The 24,542-nt window shown below is 34.3% G+C and overlaps 2 protein-coding genes, 1 non-coding gene and 1 pseudogene across 9 annotated transcripts; 1 reads left to right on the top strand and 3 right to left on the bottom strand.

The window, feature by feature from the left end:
- LOC106766063 overlaps positions 1-3,269 on the top strand; it is a 7,583-nt pseudogene extending 4,314 nt beyond the window's left edge.
- A 1,095-nt stretch (positions 3,270-4,364) lies between these two features.
- Positions 4,365-4,437, bottom strand: TRNAA-AGC. The gene has a single exon. It is a non-coding gene; the product is annotated as a tRNA-Ala (tRNA).
- Positions 4,438-11,830: 7,393 nt separating this feature from the next.
- Positions 11,831-14,858, bottom strand: LOC106767457 (glutathione reductase, cytosolic-like). Of its 7 annotated transcripts, none has more exons than XR_002668485.1 (7): positions 14,400-14,857; positions 13,848-14,054; positions 13,603-13,714; positions 13,363-13,416; positions 12,976-13,067; positions 12,347-12,670; positions 11,831-12,159 (listed from the first exon to the last, which is right to left on the bottom strand). XR_002668485.1 is itself a non-coding variant. In XM_014652360.2 (6 exons), exons 3-6 carry the CDS (start codon positions 13,624-13,626, stop codon positions 12,036-12,038), a joined length of 294 nt encoding a protein of 97 aa, XP_014507846.1. In that variant the 5' UTR covers positions 13,627-13,714; positions 13,848-14,054; positions 14,400-14,858; the 3' UTR covers positions 11,831-12,035. The 7 variants fall into 7 exon arrangements, 2 of the variants coding, with proteins under 2 accessions (XP_014507846.1, XP_022638850.1); XR_002668486.1 differs by having other exon boundaries at positions 12,347-12,640; positions 13,603-13,709; positions 13,852-14,054; positions 14,400-14,856; XR_002668487.1 differs by having other exon boundaries at positions 12,347-12,640; positions 13,848-13,997; positions 14,400-14,856.
- Positions 14,859-18,098: 3,240 nt separating this feature from the next.
- LOC106765817 (protein NRT1/ PTR FAMILY 4.6) lies at positions 18,099-23,686 on the bottom strand. The gene is made up of 5 exons (XM_014650561.2): positions 23,521-23,686; positions 23,302-23,410; positions 22,876-23,093; positions 19,828-20,259; positions 18,099-19,396 (listed from the first exon to the last, which is right to left on the bottom strand). The coding sequence occupies exons 1-5, from the start codon at positions 23,521-23,523 to the stop codon at positions 18,416-18,418; spliced, it is 1,743 nt and encodes a 580-aa protein (XP_014506047.1). The 5' UTR covers positions 23,524-23,686; the 3' UTR covers positions 18,099-18,415.
- Positions 23,687-24,542: the final 856 nt, after the last annotated feature.

Here is a 24,542-nt window from a genome sequence, read left to right as displayed (position 1 = left end):
TATATACGGATTTTCCGTATATAAGTTATATACGGATTTTCCGTATATAATTTATATACGGATTTTCCGTATATAACACTAGCTACGACAGTATTATATACGGATTTTTGTCCGTATATAATCCGTATATAACCAAATATTATATACGGATTTTGGGCTTTATATACGGATTTTGGCGGTAGATAATGACGTTTTTTCTTGTAGTGAACATCGAATGAGTTAAACGATGTAAGCATTATCATCAGAAGAGAAAACCCAAACAATTGATAATAAAAGCATGTGAATATAATAAGAAATTTGATACAAGAGAGTTTCAAAAGGACTTACATTGTTCCCCAACAACAAAGAGATTAGTTCACCTTAGACATGGTGAAACTAGATGGAATTAATGGAAAATATGAAAGAGTAAACCCTAGAATTGATAAATTGGAGCCTAAGCATCCAAAAAACCGCCTCCAAGGAGTTAAGAAGGTGCTCTGAAGTCTTCCTCTGCCAAAAGATTACTCTAAGGGTCGCACTAGGTCTATTTATAACGCAGAAAAGTAACAGAACTTTGGTCCAAGCCCATTATTTAGGCGCTCAGCGCCCATTTGACCGCTCAGCGGTAGACCTCATAATCGCAGGACGCTCAACAGTGAAACCTGGTGCTCAGCGCCGACCCTCAGAATCGCAGGACGCTCAGTGTCGTCGCTCAGGCAAGAAATAATGCCTTCATCCTCGAAGCTGGCGTTCAACGCTGGAATTGGCGCTGAGCGGTGGACCTCACTCTTCTTTTGCTTCTTTTCTCATCCTTTATTGAGTCGAAGGCCTCCGTTCTTCACTTCCATCATTCAATTCTCATTAAATCCTGCCAAAATAATGTAAAACAAGCATAATATCTCTAAAAACCACTTTTGACTCTCTAGAAACCAAACTAAAGTGTTTTGCTTGCTAAGCTCATTCTAAGCCATAAAGGATGTGTTTTGATACCAAATTCGAGTATAAAAATAACAAAAAATATTAAAAAGAAATAATAAAAAGAAACACATATTGAAAAATTAATAACACATTAATATTACAATTTAAATTATATATATATATATATATATATATATATATATATATATATATATAACATTAATATATTATAAATTAAATACAAAATACTTAAAACAGATTTATTATAATATATACATATATAAAGAAGCAGATAATCAAAATTTGAATTGCATAGTATCATTAACCAAATGTCTTAGTCTGGTGCAATTCGAATTGCGACAATCCTCAGTCGGTGTTCGAACGCCGGTGAGACTATAACCGAATTTCAATGTTCGGTTAAAATTTCTAATCCATAACTTATTTCTTGTAGCGCAAAACACCACACACTACCACGAAAGACATCACCACGGGACCACCATGACCATCACCAATTGCATTGGGACAACCACCCCAACAACCAACCACCGGGACCCCAAACAAAACAAATGAGACATAAAAAACGTAACAAAACGATGAGTATTGTTAAGTGTGTTTCAAAAATGTGGGAATGTGGGTATATATCTTGAATTTTTTCAAGGGTTAAATATGCTTTTCGTCCCTTAAGTATCACTAATTTTCGGTTTTAGTCCCTACTCAAAACATTGACGGCATTTAGTCCTCGTAGTATTAAAACATGTAAAAATAGTCCTTAAAAATGGACGACGTCAAATTTTGGTTGATTTGGCAAACGACAATGCCACGTCTTCTGCCAGCTTCACAGTTCTCTATCTGCCAGATCAAGTCTCCAACATAAGAAGTCTTTCAAACCCGATCAGAGGTGCTGCCGGCGATACGGGTCGCCACCGCATGGACGTTGCCGCCTCAGCCACCACTCGAACAGCCACCACGCCGTTGTCCACGGTGTTGTCGGTACTTGCGCTGAAAAAGCCATCGCCCTTCATGGTGGACCACCACCATTTTGCCCCTTCTCCTTTGCGCCGTACCCAGTCGCTGCCTCTCAGACCATGAGTCAAGGTCGCACCGGTGGTTCAGCTTACTGTCAGAGCCATTGCCACCCGATCCAAGGCGTCGCCGGTGATACCCATCATCAACAGGACCCATCTGCGCGTGAGAGAGGAGAACCGTTGCTTCTCTGTGACGAGTCTCCGCCACCACGAACTAAACCAACCACTGTCGACAAAGCTGGTTGTCGTTGTCCTCGCCGTAATCGCTCCCTCACCAGCGCCACCAGCGCCGCTCTCCTCCCTCTCCATGCGAGGGTTTTTTTCTCAAACATTAAACGTCCCTTGCAACACTCACTACTAGTGTTGAAGACGAAAGCACGTTCTTTGTTTTTTTTTATGATTAAACTTTGGAGTCATGGTCTTCTTGATGGCTACACAATAAACAATTGTAACAGAACATTAGATAGTTACAGAAACAAGGGATTGAGTACTAGCAAATAAAGTACGAAAAGAACGAAAGGAAACTGACTCAACTACAAAGAATATACCGTCTTCCCTACCTTGTATTTTGCTTGATTGTAGGTTCCCATTTTCGTATTTGCATAGTTTATTATGATTTTTTTGGCTAGTATTGGCCTGTACATCGTATAAATATTCCCACTGTATTCAGATTGAAATGATATTTAGTTTATTCTCACAGAAATTACATTTCTGAATCGTATCTTGTCTTAGAAATATAAAATTTAATTTCTGAATAATATCTAAAATTTGATTTCCGCGATGAAGATGATTGATTTGATGCTGGACGAAGAAAACTTGCACAATTTGGATTCGTGTTTTAGTGGCACGATTTTAGGGATTTTCGAATTGGTGTTTTAAGGTTTAGCTGCAAGTTTATAGAGATTGCTTTAAGGTTGTTGATGATGGTGGGCAATGCAGTGGTAGCGAATCCTGGTCACGGTGGTTAGCTTCGCGATGGTAGATTTAGGGAAAACGATGAGGCGCTTTGTGGCTACGTTTTGGTGGTGGAGAAGGGAGGACGTGCGAAGAACTTGAATGTTGGCCATGGTAGCTTCTGGTGAAACAGAAAAAGGTTGTTGGTGGTTTTGGTTTTGGTTTAAGTTTAGGTTATGGTGAGTTTGTTGGTGGTGATAGAATTGGAAGTTATCAGGGTGGCGCCGCTGGTTGGCTTGTGAGTGTTTGATGGTGGCCATGAGGGAGTTGGAGATGGGGGGATCATGGTCGGAAGAGAGGTGGCAGACAGAGAACACTGAAGCTGTCAGAAGACGTGGCATTTCCGTTTGCCAGATCAACAAAAAGTTAACGTCGTCCATTTTTAAGGACTAATATTACATGTTTTAATACTATGAGGACTAAATGCCATCAAAGTTTTGAGTAGGGACTAAAACCAAAAATCACTAATACTTAAGGGACGAAAAACATATTTAACCCTTTTTTTAATTGGTTACTAGAAAGCAAATAATTATTAATATGATCCTTAACTTCCATTAATACTACTGAGTGTAGAATGACAATATATGCAGGTGGAAGGAAAGAGCTCTAATCCTATATCCGTACAACACATCTCATTGCCAGTGAATAAAAGATATAGATCCACATTGTGACATCAAAAGGGTAATGATACTTTGACACCCAGAATGTGACAAATTTTTTACATCGCCACGTGTCACATTCTGGGTGGTCCACATGGTTTAAAAAATAAAATGACAGAATGACGTGATTCAATGTGTAGTAATAGACCTGGGATCAATGTACAAATAAGTTGGTAGTTTAGGTTAACTTTTAGAACGAGGAGGGCATCTTTGAATCTGCCACTTGTTTTGAACTCTATAGTTTATTTTTAACCAATTTTATTGAATAAAATTCATTAATTATCATTTAAGAACACATTTATATCGAAGAAGTTCATCCCGAAGGAAACATTTTTCTTTAAAGTGATTGTGCAGAAAGGAAATTGGTAGTAATGTACAAATAACTAGATAATTTATGCTAACTTGTAGTACCAAGAGGACATCTTTGAATCTGCCACTTGTTTTGAACTCCACAATGAATCCACGTCATTTTGTCATTTTATTTTTTAAAACACGTGGACCATCCAGAATGTGACATGTGGCGGTGTCACAAATTTGTCACAGTATCATTGCCCACATCAAAATAAGATGATTATTTTTTTAGTTTTTTAAATTGTTTTTATTATAATTAATATTTTATTTATTTTGAAACCTTTATTTATTTAATAATGAATCTCGGCCAATAAGTAATTTATGTGAATCATTTTTCTCGTAATAGAAGTATTTAAATTTAATTTTTATTCTCAATATTAATTTAATGAAATATTTTGAGAGTAAAATGGCGACATCATTTTCATTAAAAATTAAAATTCAAACTAGAATATTAAAAAACGTAAGAAAAGGAAAAACATGGAGATGCGGGGTATCGATCCCCGTACCTCTCGCATGCTAAGCGAGCGCTCTACCATCTGAGCTACATCCCCATTCATTGAAAATAATCATTCATCAATGTGAATATTGTTCTTCTTAATTTGTTTGGTTTGGACTTTGAATTCTGTCATAAATGGCCAAAAATTAAAGTTGCAGATTCATTATTATACTGTCCACACCTCATATTTCATTAATTGGTGAAATTAAAACTCTCACCATTCCCAAGGCTCATTACAATATGGTCTGTACCCTCGTTATTCAAAATTAAACTCATTTTCTGCTAGTATTTAAGGTGGATTTATATTATTATATCTATGGCATTCGGTGTCACAATTCGAACTTATAGCTCAATAATGATAGTATGTTTGAACACAAGTTTTTGCTACAAATATTTTATTAGGACTTTATGTTCATTATTAACTAGTATTTCGTCGAACAAAATGATTTTTTTTTATTAAACACATTAATCCAAATTTGCTTACTATTCAAGTTGTCTAAATGGACTCTTGTGTAATAAATAATGATAAATTCATTTTCACCTGGCTTTTGTTTTCTAGAAACTATATTTATATGAGGGTTTTCTTACATTATTCGAGAAAAAAAATTTAAAAAGTGTACATGAAATAATTGACGGGTAAAGTAAAATATTATTAGGGATTGTAACGTATTCTTCAACATTATGTTTTTTGCATTTGTAAAACACTGATATTTTGAAATGTTCTGTTTTCTATTGAACAATTGTCTTATAATATATACAAAGATGTAATTATTTAAATCCCACATAACACTCCTAGAATCCCTCTATCACAACACTTACTTTCTCATGACAGTATAGTCAAATATATATTTTCCAAAATAACCAACTTAATCTTTGTTGATATGATTGGAAACATATAGGGATAAATATAGCGATAATATATACCACATATTGTTATTACCCCCCTCAAGTAGGTGCATGCAAGTTTTGGATGCCTAACTTGCTTAATAAGAACAAGAATTGCTTTGTTCCAAGAGTTTTGGTGAATATATTGGCAAGCTGAGTCCTACTAGGGACATGAGAGAGCTGAACACTATTCTTAAGAACCTCATCACGAATAAAGTGGCAATCAACTTCAATGTGTTTTGTTCGTTCATGGAAAACGGGGTTCTTAGCTATATGAAGAGCGGATTGGCTGTCACAACGGATATGAATTGGGTGAGGATGAGACATACCAAGATTAGATAAAATGTCTTTCAGCCACTTCAATTCACATATGGTGTTAGCCATGGAACGATATTCTACTTCGGCAGATGATCGGGAGACTGTGTATTGCTTTTTGGTCTTCCATGAAATAGGTGAGCGACCAAGAGAGATGAACCATCCTGTAACAGATTTGCGAGTAAGTGGACAACCAGCCCAATCTGAGTCACACCACCCATACAAATTCAAATCACTATCACCACGCAAAAGAATGCCTTGCCCGAGGTTCCCTTTTAAGTAACGAACCACGCACAATGTAGCATGCCAATGATCTTCTCGAGGTTTTTGCATGAATTGAGACAAAGTGTGAACACTGTAGGAAAGCTCAGGTCTAGTGAAACACAAGTAGATGAGGCGTCCAACAAGACGTCGATAACGACCAAGATCAGAAAATAAAGGACCTTCAGCCAACGCTAAGCGATGATTTTCTTCAAGAGGTAGAGGAGTTGGTTTGGCTCCAAGCAAACCTGCCTCAAGGATAATATCTAATGCGTATTTTCTTTGACACAAGTAAATTCCTGTGGGTGAACGAGCAACTTCCACTCCAAGAAAATATTTCAGTCTCCCCAAATCTTTCATATGAAAACATGTATGAAGATAAAGTTTAAATCGGTGAATAACTTCAAAATCATCACCTGAAATAATAAGGTCATCCACATAAACGAGAACAATAATATTTATAGTGGCAGTCCGCAAAGTGAATAGGGAATAATCTGAACAAGATTATCGAAACCCATACTTCTTCAGAGCAGCAGAGAGCTTAGAAAACCAACATCTTGGTGCTTGCCGTAAACCAAAAGCGATTTATGAAGTTTGCAGACCATTCCTTATTGTTCCACCATAAAGCCGGGGGGCAATTTCATGTACACATCTTCTTGAAGCTCACCATGCAGGAAAGCATTGTGAAAATCCATTTGGTGAAGTTCCCATGCTTTAGCAGCAACTACAGCCAATACTGTACGTACAATAACCATTTTTGCCACTGGGGCAAAAGTTTCAGTGTAGTCTATCCCTTCAACTTGGTAATTTCCCAAAATGACTAGCCTTGCTTTGAACCTTTCAACGGTACCATCTGAGTGATACTTGATTTTGTAAATCCACTTGTAACCTAAAGTTTTCTTCCCTGGAGGTAAGGTGCTTAAGGTCCATGTGCCATTATTTTGAAGAGCTCGAAGCTCATTGGCCATGGCGGCTTGCCATCGTGAATCTTGTACAGCTTCTGAAAAATGTCTAGGTTCTCGATCCACATTTATTGCTACAAGGAACTGACGATGTTGACAGGAAAATCTATCACAATTAACATAATGAGCTATAGGATAACACACACCTGAATGATGTGATGTAGTAGAGGAACGAACAGATGGGCTCAACTTGATCATGGTATTTGTCACATAATCACGTAACATCACAGAAGGTTGCTTGTTCCTATGACCTCTTCCAAGTTGTAAAGAAGAAGCGATATTGCTTTCTGGTTCATCGTTACTGTCGGACGTTGCATTTGTGCAATTTTGTGTTTCTAGAACAGGTTCAAGGCGTTGGTTTCATCATGCGCTGCACTAGTACCCCCCCTGACATCAACATTTGTGTCGTCATCTACAAGATATTCTTCTCCCGGGAAAGGAGCATTGATGGGCACTTGAGTAAGAGGAGATGTGATGTTTGCTTCTTCAAAAGGAAATTTTGTTTCAACAAATTTGACATCTCGGGAAACAAAGAATACCTCTTTCTCTAAGTCAAATAATTTCTATCCCTTTTGTCCATAAGGGTAGCCAACGAATATACATTTACGACTTTTACTATCAAATGTATCTCCCTTTCTATCTTGATTGTGTGCGTAGAAAAGCGAGCCAAACACTCTTAAGTGGTCATAAGAAGGAGATTTTCCATGGATAATCTCATATGGTGTTTTACCACCAAGAGTGGGGGATGGGGTTAGATTAATTAAATACTCAACAGTCAGAATACATTCACCCCAAAAATGGATCAGAAGTCTCCCTTTAAATCGCAACGCCCTTACTATATTGAAAATATGTCTATGTTTCCGCTCTACTCTTCTGTTCTATTGCGGTGTGCCAGCACATGATTTTTGATGAATAATCCCATGATCAATGAAATATCTTTTTAAACAAGTGAATTCAGTTCCATTATCGCTTCTGACCACTTTAACACGCTTTTCAAATTGTCGTTCAATTAGAGCAAAGAAGTTTATCATAAATTGTGATACTTCCTTCTTGTCTCTCAATAAGTATATCCAAACACCGCGAGAATAATCATCCACTAATGTTAAAAAATAGGATGCACCACACAATGAAGGTGTTCTATAAGGACCCCACAAATCACAATGTATTAAATAAAAAATAGTTGTTGCACGAAAAGTACTTAAGGGAAACTTGTCTTTTGTTTGCTTTGCTCTTTCACAAACTTTACAAACCTTATTGAAACACTCTCTCCTACTACTACTGGCATTAGGAATCAACTGGACAACTTTAAAAGAAGGATGCCCCATTCGTTTATGCCAAAGATCAAGGTGATTCTGTGTATGAGTCTGATAAGCGGTGATTCTGTGTATGAGTCTGATAAGCTGTGGCATGTTGAACACCATGTACAGATAAAGCCCATCTTTTCGCTCACCCGCTCCAATCAGCATCTTCGAAGTGCAGTCCTGCATCACACATAATTTTTGAGTAAAATGCACTACACATTTTGTTTGGTCTATCATTTGTGACACAGAAATAAGATTGCATTGTAATTTTGGCACATAAAGAACATTCTCAAGTTTAAGACCACCATCGAGAATCACTGTCCCTTCTTTCGTGGCAATAACTTGTTCTCCATCAGGCAATCCCATCGGGCAACCTTGTATTGTTCGCTTTTCAGAAAAATTCTTCAAATTCCCTGTCATATGGTTAGAAGCACTAGTGTCTATTATCCATAAATCATTGGAATGTTTACCAATCATTTTCTCGTTCTTACACGTCTTACGGTTGTTCAACATCTCAACCAAAGTCTGCCATTGTTTGTTGCTCAAACCTGGCAACTCCGATTTCCGAGGTTCTGGGTCACACCTAGTCACATGGTTGCCAACAACGTGTGTTGCGTTAGCTCGGGCCACGCCTCCTTTTCCGCGTCCTGTTGAAATCCCATTTCTATGCTGATTTTTGTTATTAGTTCCGCCTTCGTTTCGTGGGCGTTCACTCCACCACTTAGGATATCCGCTGACTTGGAAACAGTTCTTTGCATCATGTCCTGCTTTTCCACAGTAAGAACACACCATCGATTTTTCTTTTGTGTCTGTTCTTACTTTTGCTCTATATCCTGCTTATACCGCAAGACCCATGACTGCTCCTCTTTCTTCCTTCGATCTATTGATTGTTTTCACCCTTTCTTCTTGCACTAGAATGGCGTACACCCGATTTAACGATGGTAGAGGGTCGCCAACTAGAACGTTAGAGCGTACCGTACCATAGCTTGCATCATCCAAGCCCATCAAAAATTGGTGAAGCCTCTCTTCTTCTCTTCATTTTTCAAGTTTAGATGCAATATCACATATGCATCCTCCACATGAACACCTTGGAATCTGCTCATAGTTTGCGAGTTCATCCCAGAGTTTTTTAATTTCCCGTAGTAGGAAGCCATTATCATCCCTTGTTGCTTGCAATCTGCTAATTCCGCCTTTAACTGCTGGATCCTCGAACTGTTTACTACCGAAAAACGATCTTTGATATCCTCCAATACCTCCCCGCATATGTCACGGTTGAACGCAAGGTAGGTTCAATGGTATTCATTATCCATGACACCAGCATGGATTGAATAGTCCACCAATCTTTCCTTTTCGATGTGCCATCGCCAGGTTGTTGATGAATTTCATTAAGGAAGCCCCATTTTCTACGGGCACGCAACGAAACTTTCATTGCTCGAGCCCATTCTTCATAATTTTCTCCCCGCAACTGTACTTGTGTGATCACGTTACCCGGGTTGTCATTTGAGTTTAAATCGTATGGAGATGTAGGTTTTTTGGAACCACCAGTCTGAGGCTTTACGGTTTCCGTCATGTGGCTCTGGATACCATGTAAAACATTGATATTTTGGAATGTTCTGTTTTCTATTGAACAATTGTCTCATAATATATACAAAGATGTAATTATCTAAATCCCACATAACACTCCTAGAATCCCCCTATCACAACACCTACTTTCCCATGACAGTATAGTCAAATATATACTTTCCAAAATAACCAACTTAATCTTTGCTGATATGATAGGAAACATACAGGGATAAATATAGCAATAATATATACCACATATCGTTATTAAGTTTCATTCGCCTAATCTTAATATATCTTTCTCATTTATCCAATTTGTTTTTATCTCATCTTTATACTCTCTCTCACCCACACACGGCAACCCACGACACCGCAGTTTGTTTCTTTTACTCTGTTCGTTCATTTGTTTTCCATTTTAATAACAAAATAATTGATGATGTTGATATTGATTTTTTTTTTATTAAAGGGTTGTGTTATATCTTTTTCCTTCTGATTATTATTAAATTTGTAAAAAGTTAAAGTCTACAATAATTTCAATAATTTCAAAACTAAAAAAAACAAGAAACCCCCCACGAAAAGACGTTAGCATCAACCTATAATAGTCGCAAAGCATTTAGTTTCTTATTACCAATTTTGATAAAATTATAGAAATGAAAGAAGTAGAAGTTAAATTATGAGTGTGATGGTAACAAATTTATTAAGTTTAAATTCCAATTTAAAATTCAATGTATTTTGTTTTTCTTAATTTCACTTCTACGACAAATGATAAATCATAATGATAACATCATGTTTATATCGACCAAACAAGTTGGAGATGTGAATTGCTTAAAATAAACTTACACGATGTGATTTACTTTGGAAAGTAATTTTCTGGTCCAATTGAGAGCTAAAATGTTCATTACGACTAGTTTACTAATTTCTGGTTGATATTTAATTAGTTGGTATATCGATGCGGTTCTTCTTGGAAACTACTCAATATTCTACAATCTGCTCAAATCTAGAAGATGTGTAATTTGTTAGAATATTTTTATTCTTTTTACCAAAATGAAATGAAAATATGCTTATCAATATGAAGTATTCGAAAGGGAACGAGCATCAATCTCTTTTCTGAATATGGGGATAGAGTCAACAACAAATTTTCTCTATGCATAACTCTCTTCAATAATTTGTTCCTATTAAATCATTTAGTATGATGTGCAAGAGCTTTTTTTTGCTGTGTTTTGATGTTGGTTATATGCAAGAAGGTGAAAAGTATATTACAAAATATTGTTTTAAGTGGAAAATGTGTTTTTAGAATTATTTTTAAGAGCTGATTTTAGAAATTAATTTTCTGGACAATGACTTACCCCTTCCGGAATCCCCTTTCCCCATAAGGGTTTTTCTCTTCTATAAAACATTTCCAGACAAGTTAATTGTCAAAATATCAAATCTCCATGAAGATAAACTACTAATTCTAAAATTAAAAAACCAAATTTAATAACAATCAGAAGGGAAAAGATATAACACAACCCTCCAATCAAAAATCAACATCAACATCATCAATTATTTTGTTATTAAAGTGGAAGACAAATGAACGAACAGAGCAAGAGCAACAAATTGCGGTGTCGCGGGTTACTATGTGTGGGTGAGAGAGAGGATGAAGATGAGAGAAAAACAATTTGGATAAGTTAGGAAGGTGGATTAGGGTTAGGTGAGTGTTTCTGATTTTTTTCAGTTGGAGCTACTGTAGGAATGACAGAGAGAAAATTAGAGTGAGAAAGATGAAAAAGAAAGGGTTGAGAGAATGAGGGATGAGAGAGGTGTGAGTAAGGGTTTGGGCGTTTCTTAATTTTTTTTTTAGTTTTGAAAATAAAAATTATTAAAATACCCTTGACCTTAAAACTTAGAATCCATAATATATGAGGTAGAGCTGTCAAATTGGGCCACTTGATAGGCCCTGGCCTTAACCCATGTGGGTTGGAGCCAAAAAAGCCCACATGGTCAACACAATATTTTATTGAAAAAGCCCACAGGGCCAGAAAGCCCCAAAACCCTATGCGTCAGGGCTAGTCCATGGACTTTTCTTTTTACCAAATTTCTAAAACAATCAAATGTAAATAATCTTTAATACCACTCAATCATTTCATGATTCGAAGTACTGAAACTTAATAATAGAAAACCTGGCTTAGTTGCAGGAAAAGTGAACATCATATACAGTTATAATTTCAACAATTCATAAGGTTCATAACATCCAAATCAGAGACAATTCATCTTAACACAAGATCAACAAAAGATTAGACGATCAAAGTTGAATTGAATCACTAGAAGTGATGACAAAAAGAAATAGAATAACACGATTATAAAAAAACTTGGGTGAATGGAAAACTGAACTATATAGCTTCCAGAGCTTGCAGGACATCAGCCTTCAAATCCTCAAAATCTTCAACCCCAAAGCTGAAGCGAACCAAGTTATCATGAATCTTATACTTAGCCCTTTCTGATTGAGGAAGATCCCTGTTGGCCCAATACATAAAAATTAAATATACAAAAACCATCACCAACCAACCATAATCTCTAAATAAATAAACAAAAGAATAGACTTATTTATACTATAAAGTACAAAAGGACCAGCCAAACATGCTTTCAGTATAGGGTGCCCGTGTAGCATCAAATCACTTAAACAAGGATTCAGAAGGCGCACCAGTAAGACAAAATAGCAGGTTGATCCACAATGCTCTCACAGCCATCAAACGAGGCCGCAATATATGGGATTTTCAGGGAATCAACAAATTTTATTGTGGTATGTAGATCTCCATCAATTTGCATTATTGGCAATTTAATTCTAAAAAGTCATTTTCATATGGTGGCATCAAAAGCATATTCTTGCTTGCTTCCACCCTCTTCTCAAACTCCTCCACAAGAGCTCTACTTTCGTCCTCATCAATTTTTCTCACCACCCAGATGAAATCATGGCCACAATCTTCAAGCCCGTGAGCTAGTTTAGCAACATATACGTATAAAAACACTGGGATCAAGAGAGTAAAAGAAGACCTATATTTCATATTGCAATACTAAATAGATCGATATCAAATTTAAAAGTCAAACAAAATTAACTTAAATTCAAGGGAATAAATATATATTCAACTCTAAATATATTTGTCCTCCACTACATCAAAGACGTCTTAATTTATATAACATTCTTACATAATGAACCAAACCTTTTCCACTATGGAATGTGAAATATGAATTTTGATAAATAAAAAGCCCATTTTATTGAAAGGTCACCAAAGGAAGTAATTTGCAGAAATTATTTTCATTAAGAGATCTTACAAATTTGTCTTGGGTTTGCCACTTCCAGTAACGCGCCGTGTCACTGTCCTCATGGTTACAAATTCTTCTGCAGCCGATGGGTGTATTCCCACCTATAGATTAAACAGTCAGGTGAAGCAATCAGAAACTATAACGGTATAAACATAATCAATAAGACAGAACGAGAAAACATCTTACAAAACTCTGTCTACTGCTATTTGAAGTTATCTAACATTATAATTTCTAAATAACCATTATAACCACCAAAATGTTGTCATTGTTGAGCTCATCATTGAATATGAGCTCATTCCATATGTCATTGAATCATTTCCCATCCAGTAAAAATAACCCATCACTGCCCTCAGAAGGTAGGAGAGGAAAACACAATAAGAAAAATTGTGATCTTACCGTGCTATCAAATTGTGCCTTGGTAGCTCCACACTTCAATGCAATAAAAATACCCTGTATAACCAATATTATTAAATCAAATTTATTATCACCCCCTTTGATCCAATATCAGCTGAATCAGTGACGTCATATAACATAAAAAAATGGTGGAAAGTTCCATTTAGTACATCTTCATCTCAAACAGAACAACTGAACCAAAAATATGAAAGAATAAAAAGGAAATGAGAGAAAGGGAAGTACCTGAGATAAAGTCAAATGAAACATCCTTTATTCAATGTTGAAGACTTTCAACATATTCCAAAAAATTGTCTCTCTTGATGAAACACTGGATGGTTCCATTCCTATGCCTAGGCTGCAGACAAGACAAGAGTCAACGAAGCATAAAAATGTAAACTTTGGTCATGGTAAAAATTTCATATCCTTTATACATAAAGCAAATACTTTACACATATTTTAGGCACATGATAGAAGAACAAAAGGTGTACCTACTTCAGGCCAACAGGGAAAGTGATCTTCCCACAAAATTCAAGATTGCTGACAATTTCTTTGCACATTTCTCTCCGGGACTTGCACACATGGTAGCACATGCAACGACATGCTTACGAGCAGGCCATGTACTCTCATTTGCTTCCAATCTATTAATAACATAGCGAAGGAGCTCAGGGGGAAGGCTAGCCACAACTTACTACAGCCTGTGAAGAAAGAAGACATAAGTGACATGATGCACAAACACATAAAGAGAGCTTAATCAAAACCCAATTGAAAAATCCATCCATGGAGGATACACATTCATGAAAGTATACAACTTTATACATTCAATTTATTAGGGTATTAGAAATGACCCAGACGGATAATTAATGGAGGTAGAAAACCAGAAGCACTAACGACATTTTCAACAATGAGTTCAATTGAAATCAACACAGCAGAGACATTGAGCATAGATCGTGAAATGGGGGAGAAACAAGATGAAAAAACAATGGAGACACATTGGAATTCGTTGCAATGAATCGAAGAAAGAAGAAATGTAAAATTGGTACCAGTTAGAGAGTAGATCTAGGAGGGGATGGAGCCACGAGAGTAGATTGCGTTAAAGATGAACCCACGAGATTATATTGTGTTAGAGATTGAGTTGGAATTCGTCTGGGAAATTGAGGTTGTTGGTGGGGGTGTTGGGGTTGGTGGTGGTGTCGGTGTGGTTTTGAGGTTTCCTCCGGGGTTGAGGTTGGTGCGGTCGAGGGAGGACCACTTGTCATGGTAGGCGTCGATGAGGGCGGAGGTTTCCTCCGGGGTTCAGCATGTCCGGGGAAGACAGCGGAGGAGATGGAGGGAGGGGCGGCGAGGCTGAGGGGAGACCGTCAAATGCTCAGTGGAGTGATTGTTCTGAAAAAAATGGGTCAAAAATGATGTTTTGGGGCCAGGGGGCTAACTCGGCCCTACTTCATTCACAACCCACTTGGATGGGGCTTCGGGGGCCAGGGGCTTTAGAAAAGCCCCCAAGGTGTGGGTCAACAAAAATGGGGCCAATTATAACAAGGGCCAGCCTTAGGGCTTAAGAAAAAATGACAGCTTTATAGGAAGGTATTTTTGTCTACTAAAACTCGATACACAGTGCTAAAATGTACCAACTGAAAAAAGAGTATACACAAGTTAGAAAACCTATATTTATTGATTAACCTTGTCTAGTAACAAACATTAGAAAATTATAGAAAAAAACATTAGATAAAAATAACTTATATTAAAGTACTAACATTTTTTTCTATACTATTTTTTCCATTTATAATTTTATGTTTTATTTTTATTTTTAATTACTTAGTCATTCAATCAAAAATAAACATCAACATCATTTTATATTTTTTGAATTCACTTTTTACTATTTTCATCTTGGAAAATTTAAAGTTTAAGACTTTAGTAAGATTGAAACAAAAAATAAAAAGTAACAAAATAATTGTTTTAAAATATATCACTAATGTATTTATATAATCATTACGTGAGTCTACAAATTTATATTAGACATAAATTGATTAAACAAATTTAACAACACACTAGAAAAATATAGCAAAAAAGATTTATATGAGTATAACAATATATATATATATATATATATTAGACGAGTTTGTACATATATTGATTAGTTGAGTATAACAAAAACTATTGGACAAGTATAACAATATATATAATAAAGGAATTTGTCCATATATTAATTAGATTAGCATAACAAAAAATATTAGATGAGGTATTTCATACATTGATTAGATGACTCTAAGCATACACTAATTAGACGAGTATAAAAAAAAATATTAAACGAGTTTGTCGATGCACTTATTAGACAAGTTTAAAAATATACATTAGATGAATTTGTCCATATAATTATTGAATAAGTATGTAAAAAAAATATTAGATGAATTATTCTACACATTGATTAGAAAAATCTAGGAATATCCATTAGACGAGTCTCTCCATACATTAGTTAAACAAGTATAGGAACAAACACTAAATGAGTTTGTCTATACACTGATAAGACAAGTCTAACAATATATCTTACACATGTTTGTTCATTCACTGGTTATATTAATACACATTAGACAAGTTTGTTCATTCACTGGTTAAATAAATCTTGTAATACAATTAAATGGGTTTGTAAATACATTGATTGGACGACTATGTCCATACACTAATTAAACAATTCTAGCAGTAAACACTAGATGAATATGTTTATACATTGATTAAATAAGTTTAAAATTATATATTATATTAGATAAGTTTGTTTATGAAAAATTAGACTAGTTTAATAATACATATTAGACAAGTTTGTCCACTCACTGATTAAACGAGTCTTGCAATATACATTACACGAGTCTAAATATACACTTATTAGATGAGTCTAACAATACACATTATATGACTGTGTCCCTATAATGATTAAACAAGTCTAGTAAAGCATATTAGGTGAGTTTATTGATGTATTGATTAGACGAGTCTAGCAATAACATTAGACAAGTCTAGCAAAAAAATTATACGAGATTGTCCATACATTGATTGGACAAGTTATTTCATACATTGATTAGACAAGTATAACAAAAATGATTAGATAATTTTGGGAATACATTGATTAGATGAGAAAAAAAAGTTGGACGAGATTGTCAATGTATTGATTAAACAAGTCTAGTAATAGACATTAGACGAGTCATTCATATATTTATTAGACGACTCTAGTAATATATATTAGACAAGTCTTTTAACACAAATTGGACGTGTCTATTAATAAACATTAGACAAGTTTGTTCATTTACTGCTTAGATGAATCTTGCAATACACATTAGATGAGTTTATTCGTATATTGATTAGATAAGTATAACAAAAAACATTACACAGGTCTAATTTAGGCGAGTTTGTCCATATATTGATTATATGAGTATAGCAAAATAGTATTAGATGATTCATTTTATACATTGAGTCTAAGAATACACATTGGATGAGTATGTTCATACATTAATCAAATGAATCTTGTAACACACACTAGACGAATTTGTCCATACACTAATTATACCAGTCTAAATATACGTTACATGAGTCTATTCATACACATATGAGATGAATATATTAATACACATTAGATGAATCTATCCATTTTATGATTAGGCGAGTATTGCAATATACATTACACATGTTTGTCCACATACTAATTAGACAAGTCTAATAATAGATATTAGACGAATGTGTCCAAATACTGATTGAAGAGTCTAACAACACATATTGAATGACTTTGTCAATGCATTGATTAGACAAATCTAACCATCCACATTAGATCAATCTATTCATACACTAATTTATATTTTTAGCTATTCAACTTTACATATTTTTCTTATCTTTTATACTTTTTAGAGAGTTTACACTACTTTTATAAATATTTTATCTTTTGTATTTTTACAAAGTCTACTATGTATATTTTTATAAATATATTAACTTTTTAAACTTATAATATAAATGACTTTTAAGGTTGATTTTTTCAAAACTTAATTATAAACTTAAAATATTTATTATTATTTTTCTTTATTAATACATAAAGGGGTTTGCTAATTTACGGGATTTTTTTAGTTGATACATTTTAGTAAAGTTTTATTAAAAAAAAATCAACTTTAAATTCAAGGGTATTTTAATAATTTTAAAATTTAATTTAAAATAAAAAAAATAAAAGGTAATTATTTATTTTAATTTAAAAAGAACTACCTTTTATTTATTTTTTTATTTTAAAAAACAAATACCTTTTAAAAAATATATAATAAAAAATAATAATTTCTCATACATGTGGATCAATCAAGATGACAAATAACTACCTTTTATTTTTTTTTTTATTTTAAATTAAATTTTAAAATTATTAAAATATTCTTAGATTTAAAGGTAGTTATTTTTTTAATAAAATATTTTCTCTGACCTAAAACTTTTTACACTTTGTTAAGATGTACAACTAAAAAAACTTCTTACTTGAAGTAACAAACCCCATACATAAATCAACAAACCTCCAATCATGAGTTTAAAACTAGTTTCTTTTTACTAATTAAGAATTGGGGTCAAACTTCACTCCAATAGAAGCGAAACCATCTATCATACCACTAAATAAGTTGAAAAAATAAAGTTGGTCCAGTGATAGAAGGGAGGAAGGGTGAGAAAAAGTTGTGAATTTAACTTTTATAAAATTGATTTGAAGAATTTAAAAATGAGAATGGAAGACTCTCCGCTAACAAAAACTAACATCTAACATTTGCCGATAAAAAAACAATTATCAGTAAAAAGTTAACAAGGGCACGTGCAAGTCATTTGCTCTCACCTCGCCTACTCTTATAATGAAAGCGCATTAATTTGATTACACACGATGAACCCTCTCTTCACTTTTTTTAGCGACTTTTTTCCCTTCCTGTCTGACAGAGAGATTCTCTCTCTTTCACTCTATTACATTTCTATTGCTAGGAATTGCTCGAAAAGATTTTGATCAATGGCCTTGTAAACTTAAGGCCTTATGTATATACCATTTGAAAACATTTTTCCTTTGTTTTCTTCATCCAGTTGAAGTTCCTGTCCCTCTATATTTGTATTTGATAGCCCAAAACAGGTAATGTAAGAAGTTCAACGCACTTAGCACACACATAAGCCAGTAAAACCTGTCTAGGTCATAGTGGTTAAGGTTGGCCCCAGATAGCCATGGTCTGTGTGAAGTATTGCCAGTGACACTATTTACTATTGATACAATCGCTGAACTTAGGTAGTATCCCACAGCCAAAGAGGCAAAAGAGAGTGATGTGGCCAAAGATCTCATGCTAGAGGGTGCTTCTGTGAAGAAAAATTCTAACAATCCAGCCAAGGTGAAAAGATCAGCAGATCCAAGGAACAAGTACTGGAAAGCAATCCAAAAGAATGTGATAGGGAGTGGTTTGGTTGCATCATCTAAAAGGCCTGAATGAGTTGCCACCCTTTTCCTTTTCACTTCAACAACAGCTGCCACTGCCATAGCCACTATAGAGAGTACTAATCCAATTCCAATTCTTTGGAGGTGAGAAATTCCCATCTCTGTTTTGGTCACTCTTCTTGCAAATGGTATGATGATGTGGTCATACACTGGTGCTAGGATCATGATGAATATCACCGGGAAGATCGGTAAAGAGGATGGTGGCACCTTTAGTGAACCTAGTTTGGTGTTCATTGTTGCAGCTTGTTCAACAGAGAATGTGGATAGTTGAGCCAGGCAACAGTTTAGCATAATGGTGCAAGCAAATATGGGTAGTACTTTCAGCACTATCTTCACATCTTCAACTTGCTCCACAGTGCATTCCACTGATGAACACATTGGATTCTTTTCAAGAGCTCTATTCAGAAATTTCAGGGTATTTGTTGGGGCTTGTCTTTCCTTGTTTGCAATGCCAGCTTCTTTTCCTTCTTGTTTTCTACCCGATATTAGATTAGAAGGGCTTGAATTCATATTCACCACTGCACTGCTAGAATTTCTGTTGAAGCAGCCGCTCAGTGAAGCAGCAACTAATACCTGCTTGGTCAAAACCAGGAAGAATACATAATTCAGAGAGTGAAGATTAGTATGGAGCATTAAGTGACGAAAACTAAAGTTTTCTATGACTTATTTAATTTTTTTTTCAATAAACACTTAAAAAATTATAATAATTTTTCTATAAATTAAACTTGGATTATATAAATTGAAATCATTTTTTGAAGAACGAAAAACCTTCTAAAAAATAAACATAAATTAATTCATTTTACTTCTGACGTCTATTTATTAGAGCAATTTAACTTGTCTTCAAGCTGTTTTCTTTTATCTTCATAAATTAAAGAAGCTACTTTAATTTTTAAAATCGTTTTTCTAAGTTGTTTGGTCCATCTTCAAAAAAAAAAAAAAATAGGGCAACACCTCCTTCTAATAACCAAGAATGCTGATAAATATAAGTTATTATTAATTAGTACCTTGAAAATGGTTGTGAGTGGACTTCCAGAAGGTATCTTGCTCCTATAAGTAGCAGAGCCTGCCAAGAACACAGGGATAGATAGAACTATACTTATAGTAGAGATTCCAAAACCCCATTCCCACCCTTTGTTGTCTTCAACCCACACTACAAATGTAACTGCAATAAGGGCACCACAAGATAAGCAAAAGACAAAGTAGTTGAAGAAGGTTGATCTTTGCTTTCTTCCAGATGGGGTAGCCTCATCAAATTGCTCAGCACCATGTGCAGGTAATGACCCCTTTATTCCTCCAACTCCAAGAGCCACCAAATAAAGTCCAGCATATAACATTGCTGCTTTCCCACCACTAACTTCATGACATGGTGTGCTTGGATCACATGCTCGAGGCTTCAGTGAACGCGCACGAGCTTGTACAGTCAGTATAATCAATCCCTGCACACACAAGTTCCTATTCCCTTAGCCATGTACAGTGCTCAATAAAAACAAACTTAACTATCAATCAATTCAAATGGTAATGCACCTATAGACGAAATTGTTTACTATAAAGCTTTCTGTTAACTATATAAGATAAATGCAAACAGGTTTATCATGTTCTTGTTTCCATCTCAAATTAATTGATATAATATTATTAGAATCATTATCACATTGAAAATATTGTCGGTTTTAAATTTAAAAAACTATTCAGCATATTTGTTGTTCTAATGACTTAAGAGTCAAGATAAAAAATAATTTAAATAACCCTCTTTTTTTAACTTTTCAAACACTTGTTAAAGACAACAGAAACTTCAAATTTAAAACAGATAATTATTTGAATATGATAATTAACTATAAGGATCCTTCCTTTTACTGATAAGAAAATAGTTGTACATAAAATTATACAGTACGAAAGAATCTGAGAAAAGGTGAAACAGACACATAAGAAAAAAAATGGTATAGAAACAGTATGCTATAAATTTATTGCATGGATATATATATATAACATAACTAGTTACTGTTTGAGTTCTGAATGCACGTATGAACATGGAATTTTGAAAGTCAAACATATAAAAGACTAGTACAACTTGTACCATTTCAAAAATGTGAGCAAATAAGGAAGTGTCAACATCTGTTTGATGAAAATTAGCCACGTAAGTGGACCAAGGCCATGTGCTCAACCCCACTTCAGCCCCTGGACCGTATAGCACAGAAAATGACTTCTTGTATTACTCTATCAACTACAAATCATGATACGTCACTTTGAGATTTTGGCATCTTAATAATAAGGTATATCTTCCATATACAGTCCTGTAGCATGCGATATTTTGCAGCTCTCACAATATAACTGTCAAAACTGGCTATACCCGACGTTGGCCATGTTAAATTGTTTGATTACAAATATCTTGAATTGGTTATTTCCTTTTTACCTACTTTCAGCCCCAGAATGAGTCCAATTACATCATAAAGAGTAACGTGTTAATTAGCATACGTTGGCCTTTAATTGCACCTCCTACAGTTTTTTAAGTTCGAGAGGATTTGACTTTGAATTGCGTGTTAGATAAGCCTTGGCATGGGGCATACCGACGATAAACTAAGCAATAAATAACTATGAGTATAATAATACCTATTCAATAAAGTACTGACTTTTCAACATCAATTTTTATTACTCTTCCCTAGAAAACAGCCTGTTTTGCTCTCTCACTGTAAAGTGACGTGAATTTTCATATAAAATTTAAGCCAGTATTTATTAAAGGTGACGTGAACGAAAAAAAAAAAATCATAAATCGAGCAAATGTCAGAGAACAGACTCAAGAACGCATACATGGTGTGTTGTGTGGCAATCCTAGTATATTGATGCTAATTTTACAAAATTACCAATCATGCTTTATTTTGCCTTTATGAAATTCTAATAAGCAGTACTATTATGCAGATGCATAAAGTTCTTCTGAAGATTGTAATTGTTTAATTTTGGAAACTAAAATGAAGTTTGTGAAAAGTCTAAAAATGTAGAAATATAAGTATGTATGAAATAAGTGTCCTTGGTTATTAGGAGTGATGGCGTACAGAGAAGGGCATGTGTTTTTGAGAAAGCCAAAACGACAACAGATGTTACTTTCCATGTTCAAACATGACCGAACGAAATCTCTATTTATCCAACATGTGGCAGTGGCACAAAAATATAGGGTCCTAGGCATTCTCAAAGAAATTATTTATACGTTGCATGAGAGATGCATATAAATATCTGGGTCCACCTATATCTTTAAATTAAATTAATTTTCTTCTGACTTTTTTTTTTTTTTTTCTAATGACACCAACAATAGTAAACACATATGAGAAGAAAAAAAAGAGAAACAAAACTCCCCCACCAACATTATTGTTATTTTGTCTCATACACTCTTATGTGTCACAAGCCACTTTTTTGTTTTTCTCTCTGCCACTGTTTGTCTTTCTTAGCCACCACTAGCAGTAGATTTCTTACACAATTTGGAGTTCAAGGTTAGCGTTGTGGCAATGTGAGGGGATAAAAAGCTACCCATATGCTTTTCTTTTCTTTCTTTTTCGCTCTTTCCCTTTCCCAGTTGGTGCTGCCTTAAAATATGATTCTTGACTTAGACCAGTATCTAAGTGGGCGATCGCTCATGCAATTCATGAGGTTTTCTGTGACCAAGTGCGCGAACGAATGCAGCAAAAAGAAAGCGAATCAAAGGGGAAGATTAGACAGTTTTCTTTTTAATTAATTAATCGTTTTTTTTCAAATCATTGACATCTTTCAATTCTATTATCGCGATTTGGTTGCATCATTTGATGCAGCCCCATCTTGCAAGTTGTGTTTGCACTTTGCAACTTGCGAATTGACTCAGATTCTGGTTAACACACACATCAGACGCTTGCTCTTTAAGGAACCCAATACTAATCACAACTCAATCTCTTCTGTCCCCTTCCCTCTTCTCACTCTTCCTATTCAACAACCATTCTACAGTGGGAAAGGGAAACAAACAAATGCAAAATTAAGGTACATAACACCAGATTGTGCTGTTGCAAGAGAGATTAAAAAGGAGAAATGGTACATACCAGGAATTCAATCACTGCGCTGATCAGATATATTTGATAAGTTGTGAAAAAAGCATCAGATAGAAAACCTCCAAGGAGAGCAAGGAGGAAAGCAGTTCCCATGAAATTTGTGACATTGTTGGCAGATTTTGAAGGGGACATATGCATGTACTGAATCATGTACAGCACCAAATTGCTTGCATTGGCTAGAAATGCGAGATTCTCCAATACCTCCACCACTGCACAAACAAAAACACAAACACAACACACTCACAAATTAGTGCCGACATACACACGAAGGATAACAAAGAACCCACTTGGACTAGTTTTAGCACCAAACCAACCCAATTTATCGCACTCACAACAAACACATGCATTCATCACTCACACACACATCACATAAACTATTTAGTGATATAGAGATGAGATCAATTTGGGACAACAAACCCAAAACGAAGGAGGCTGCAAGCATGCCACCATGGCGGCCTCTGAGAGCAGGCTTGTTCCTCCAGTTCACATAGCCTTCCCATCTGGTTATCTGGTTTTGTTCCAATTCCTATACAAGAAAATCAGATAAAAAATAAATAAATAATAAAGTAATTAAAACTATAGATGAGTAGTAGCAACATGTGACATAAATTAAGTGAGAGGGAAGAAAAAAAGCACCATGATTCTGAGTCTCTCTCTTTGTATTTTGTTTTGGGTTTGAATCTGTGATGGGAGAAAAAGAAAGATGGCTGGTGGAGGATTTAAAGGGAGTGGAGAAGGAAGAAGGAAAGGAGCAACTTGGGCAGAATGGTCTAGACACTGCTCTTCAACTATTAATAACAATTTGACTTTATTTTCTTCTATACACTCTTTAAGTAACGTATATTATTAACTCTTTCTTTATTTAATATTAAATACATCACACATCTCTTAAAAGAAGCAATAAATACACCAGTTTACTTCATACTTCACAAATTCATTCTGATCTATTCATTTCAATTTTATAAATTTTTACTTCAACTATTTTTAAAATATTTTTACAATTTTTATTAAAAATGTCCAATTTTAATTAGAGATAAAAAAAATAATATTTGTATGTAAAATTATGATAAGTATGAATTTATATTTATAATGAGTACGAGTTATGAGATTGACGAGTTAGAGTATTTTGATAATCTAAGAATCTATGTTATTCATTAATAATTATTTAATGAATTTTGTTTAAGTTTGTTTTTTTTTTAAATTCAAGTGATCAAATAAAATTATCAAAGAAAGATATATTAATTATGGAATAATTATTTAAAATTTTACTTCATAATATTTTTTATTTATTGAATTTATTTTACAAAAGATTAACTTTTTAGAATTTATATTTTGACATAACTCTTTTTTTTAAAGATTAAATATATTTACATTAATATTTTATTAAATAATTTGATTTAAATTTTATTTAAGTATTATTATTTGTATCTAAATTTATATTTAAAGTTTTTTAATAGTCTTATTTAAATTTTAACGAAATATATAAAAATAAAACTGTAATTATTATACTTATAACTCAGGTTCTTAAATAAGATTTTGAGTCATATAAAGATGTTAGTCTTTAAAATTTTATAAGAATCAAATTTTAATATGATTTACATGAGTCTAGACTTCTTTTGTAACATCCCAATAATTATATAACAGAAGTTACACTTCAT

The sequence above is a fragment of the Vigna radiata genome, chromosome 7 (assembly GCF_000741045.1).
Source record: "Vigna radiata var. radiata cultivar VC1973A chromosome 7, Vradiata_ver6, whole genome shotgun sequence".
Lineage (NCBI taxonomy): Eukaryota > Viridiplantae > Streptophyta > Magnoliopsida > Fabales > Fabaceae > Vigna > Vigna radiata.
The sequence above is the reverse complement of the archived record's forward strand: the minus strand, read 5'-3'. Positions and strand labels throughout refer to the sequence as shown.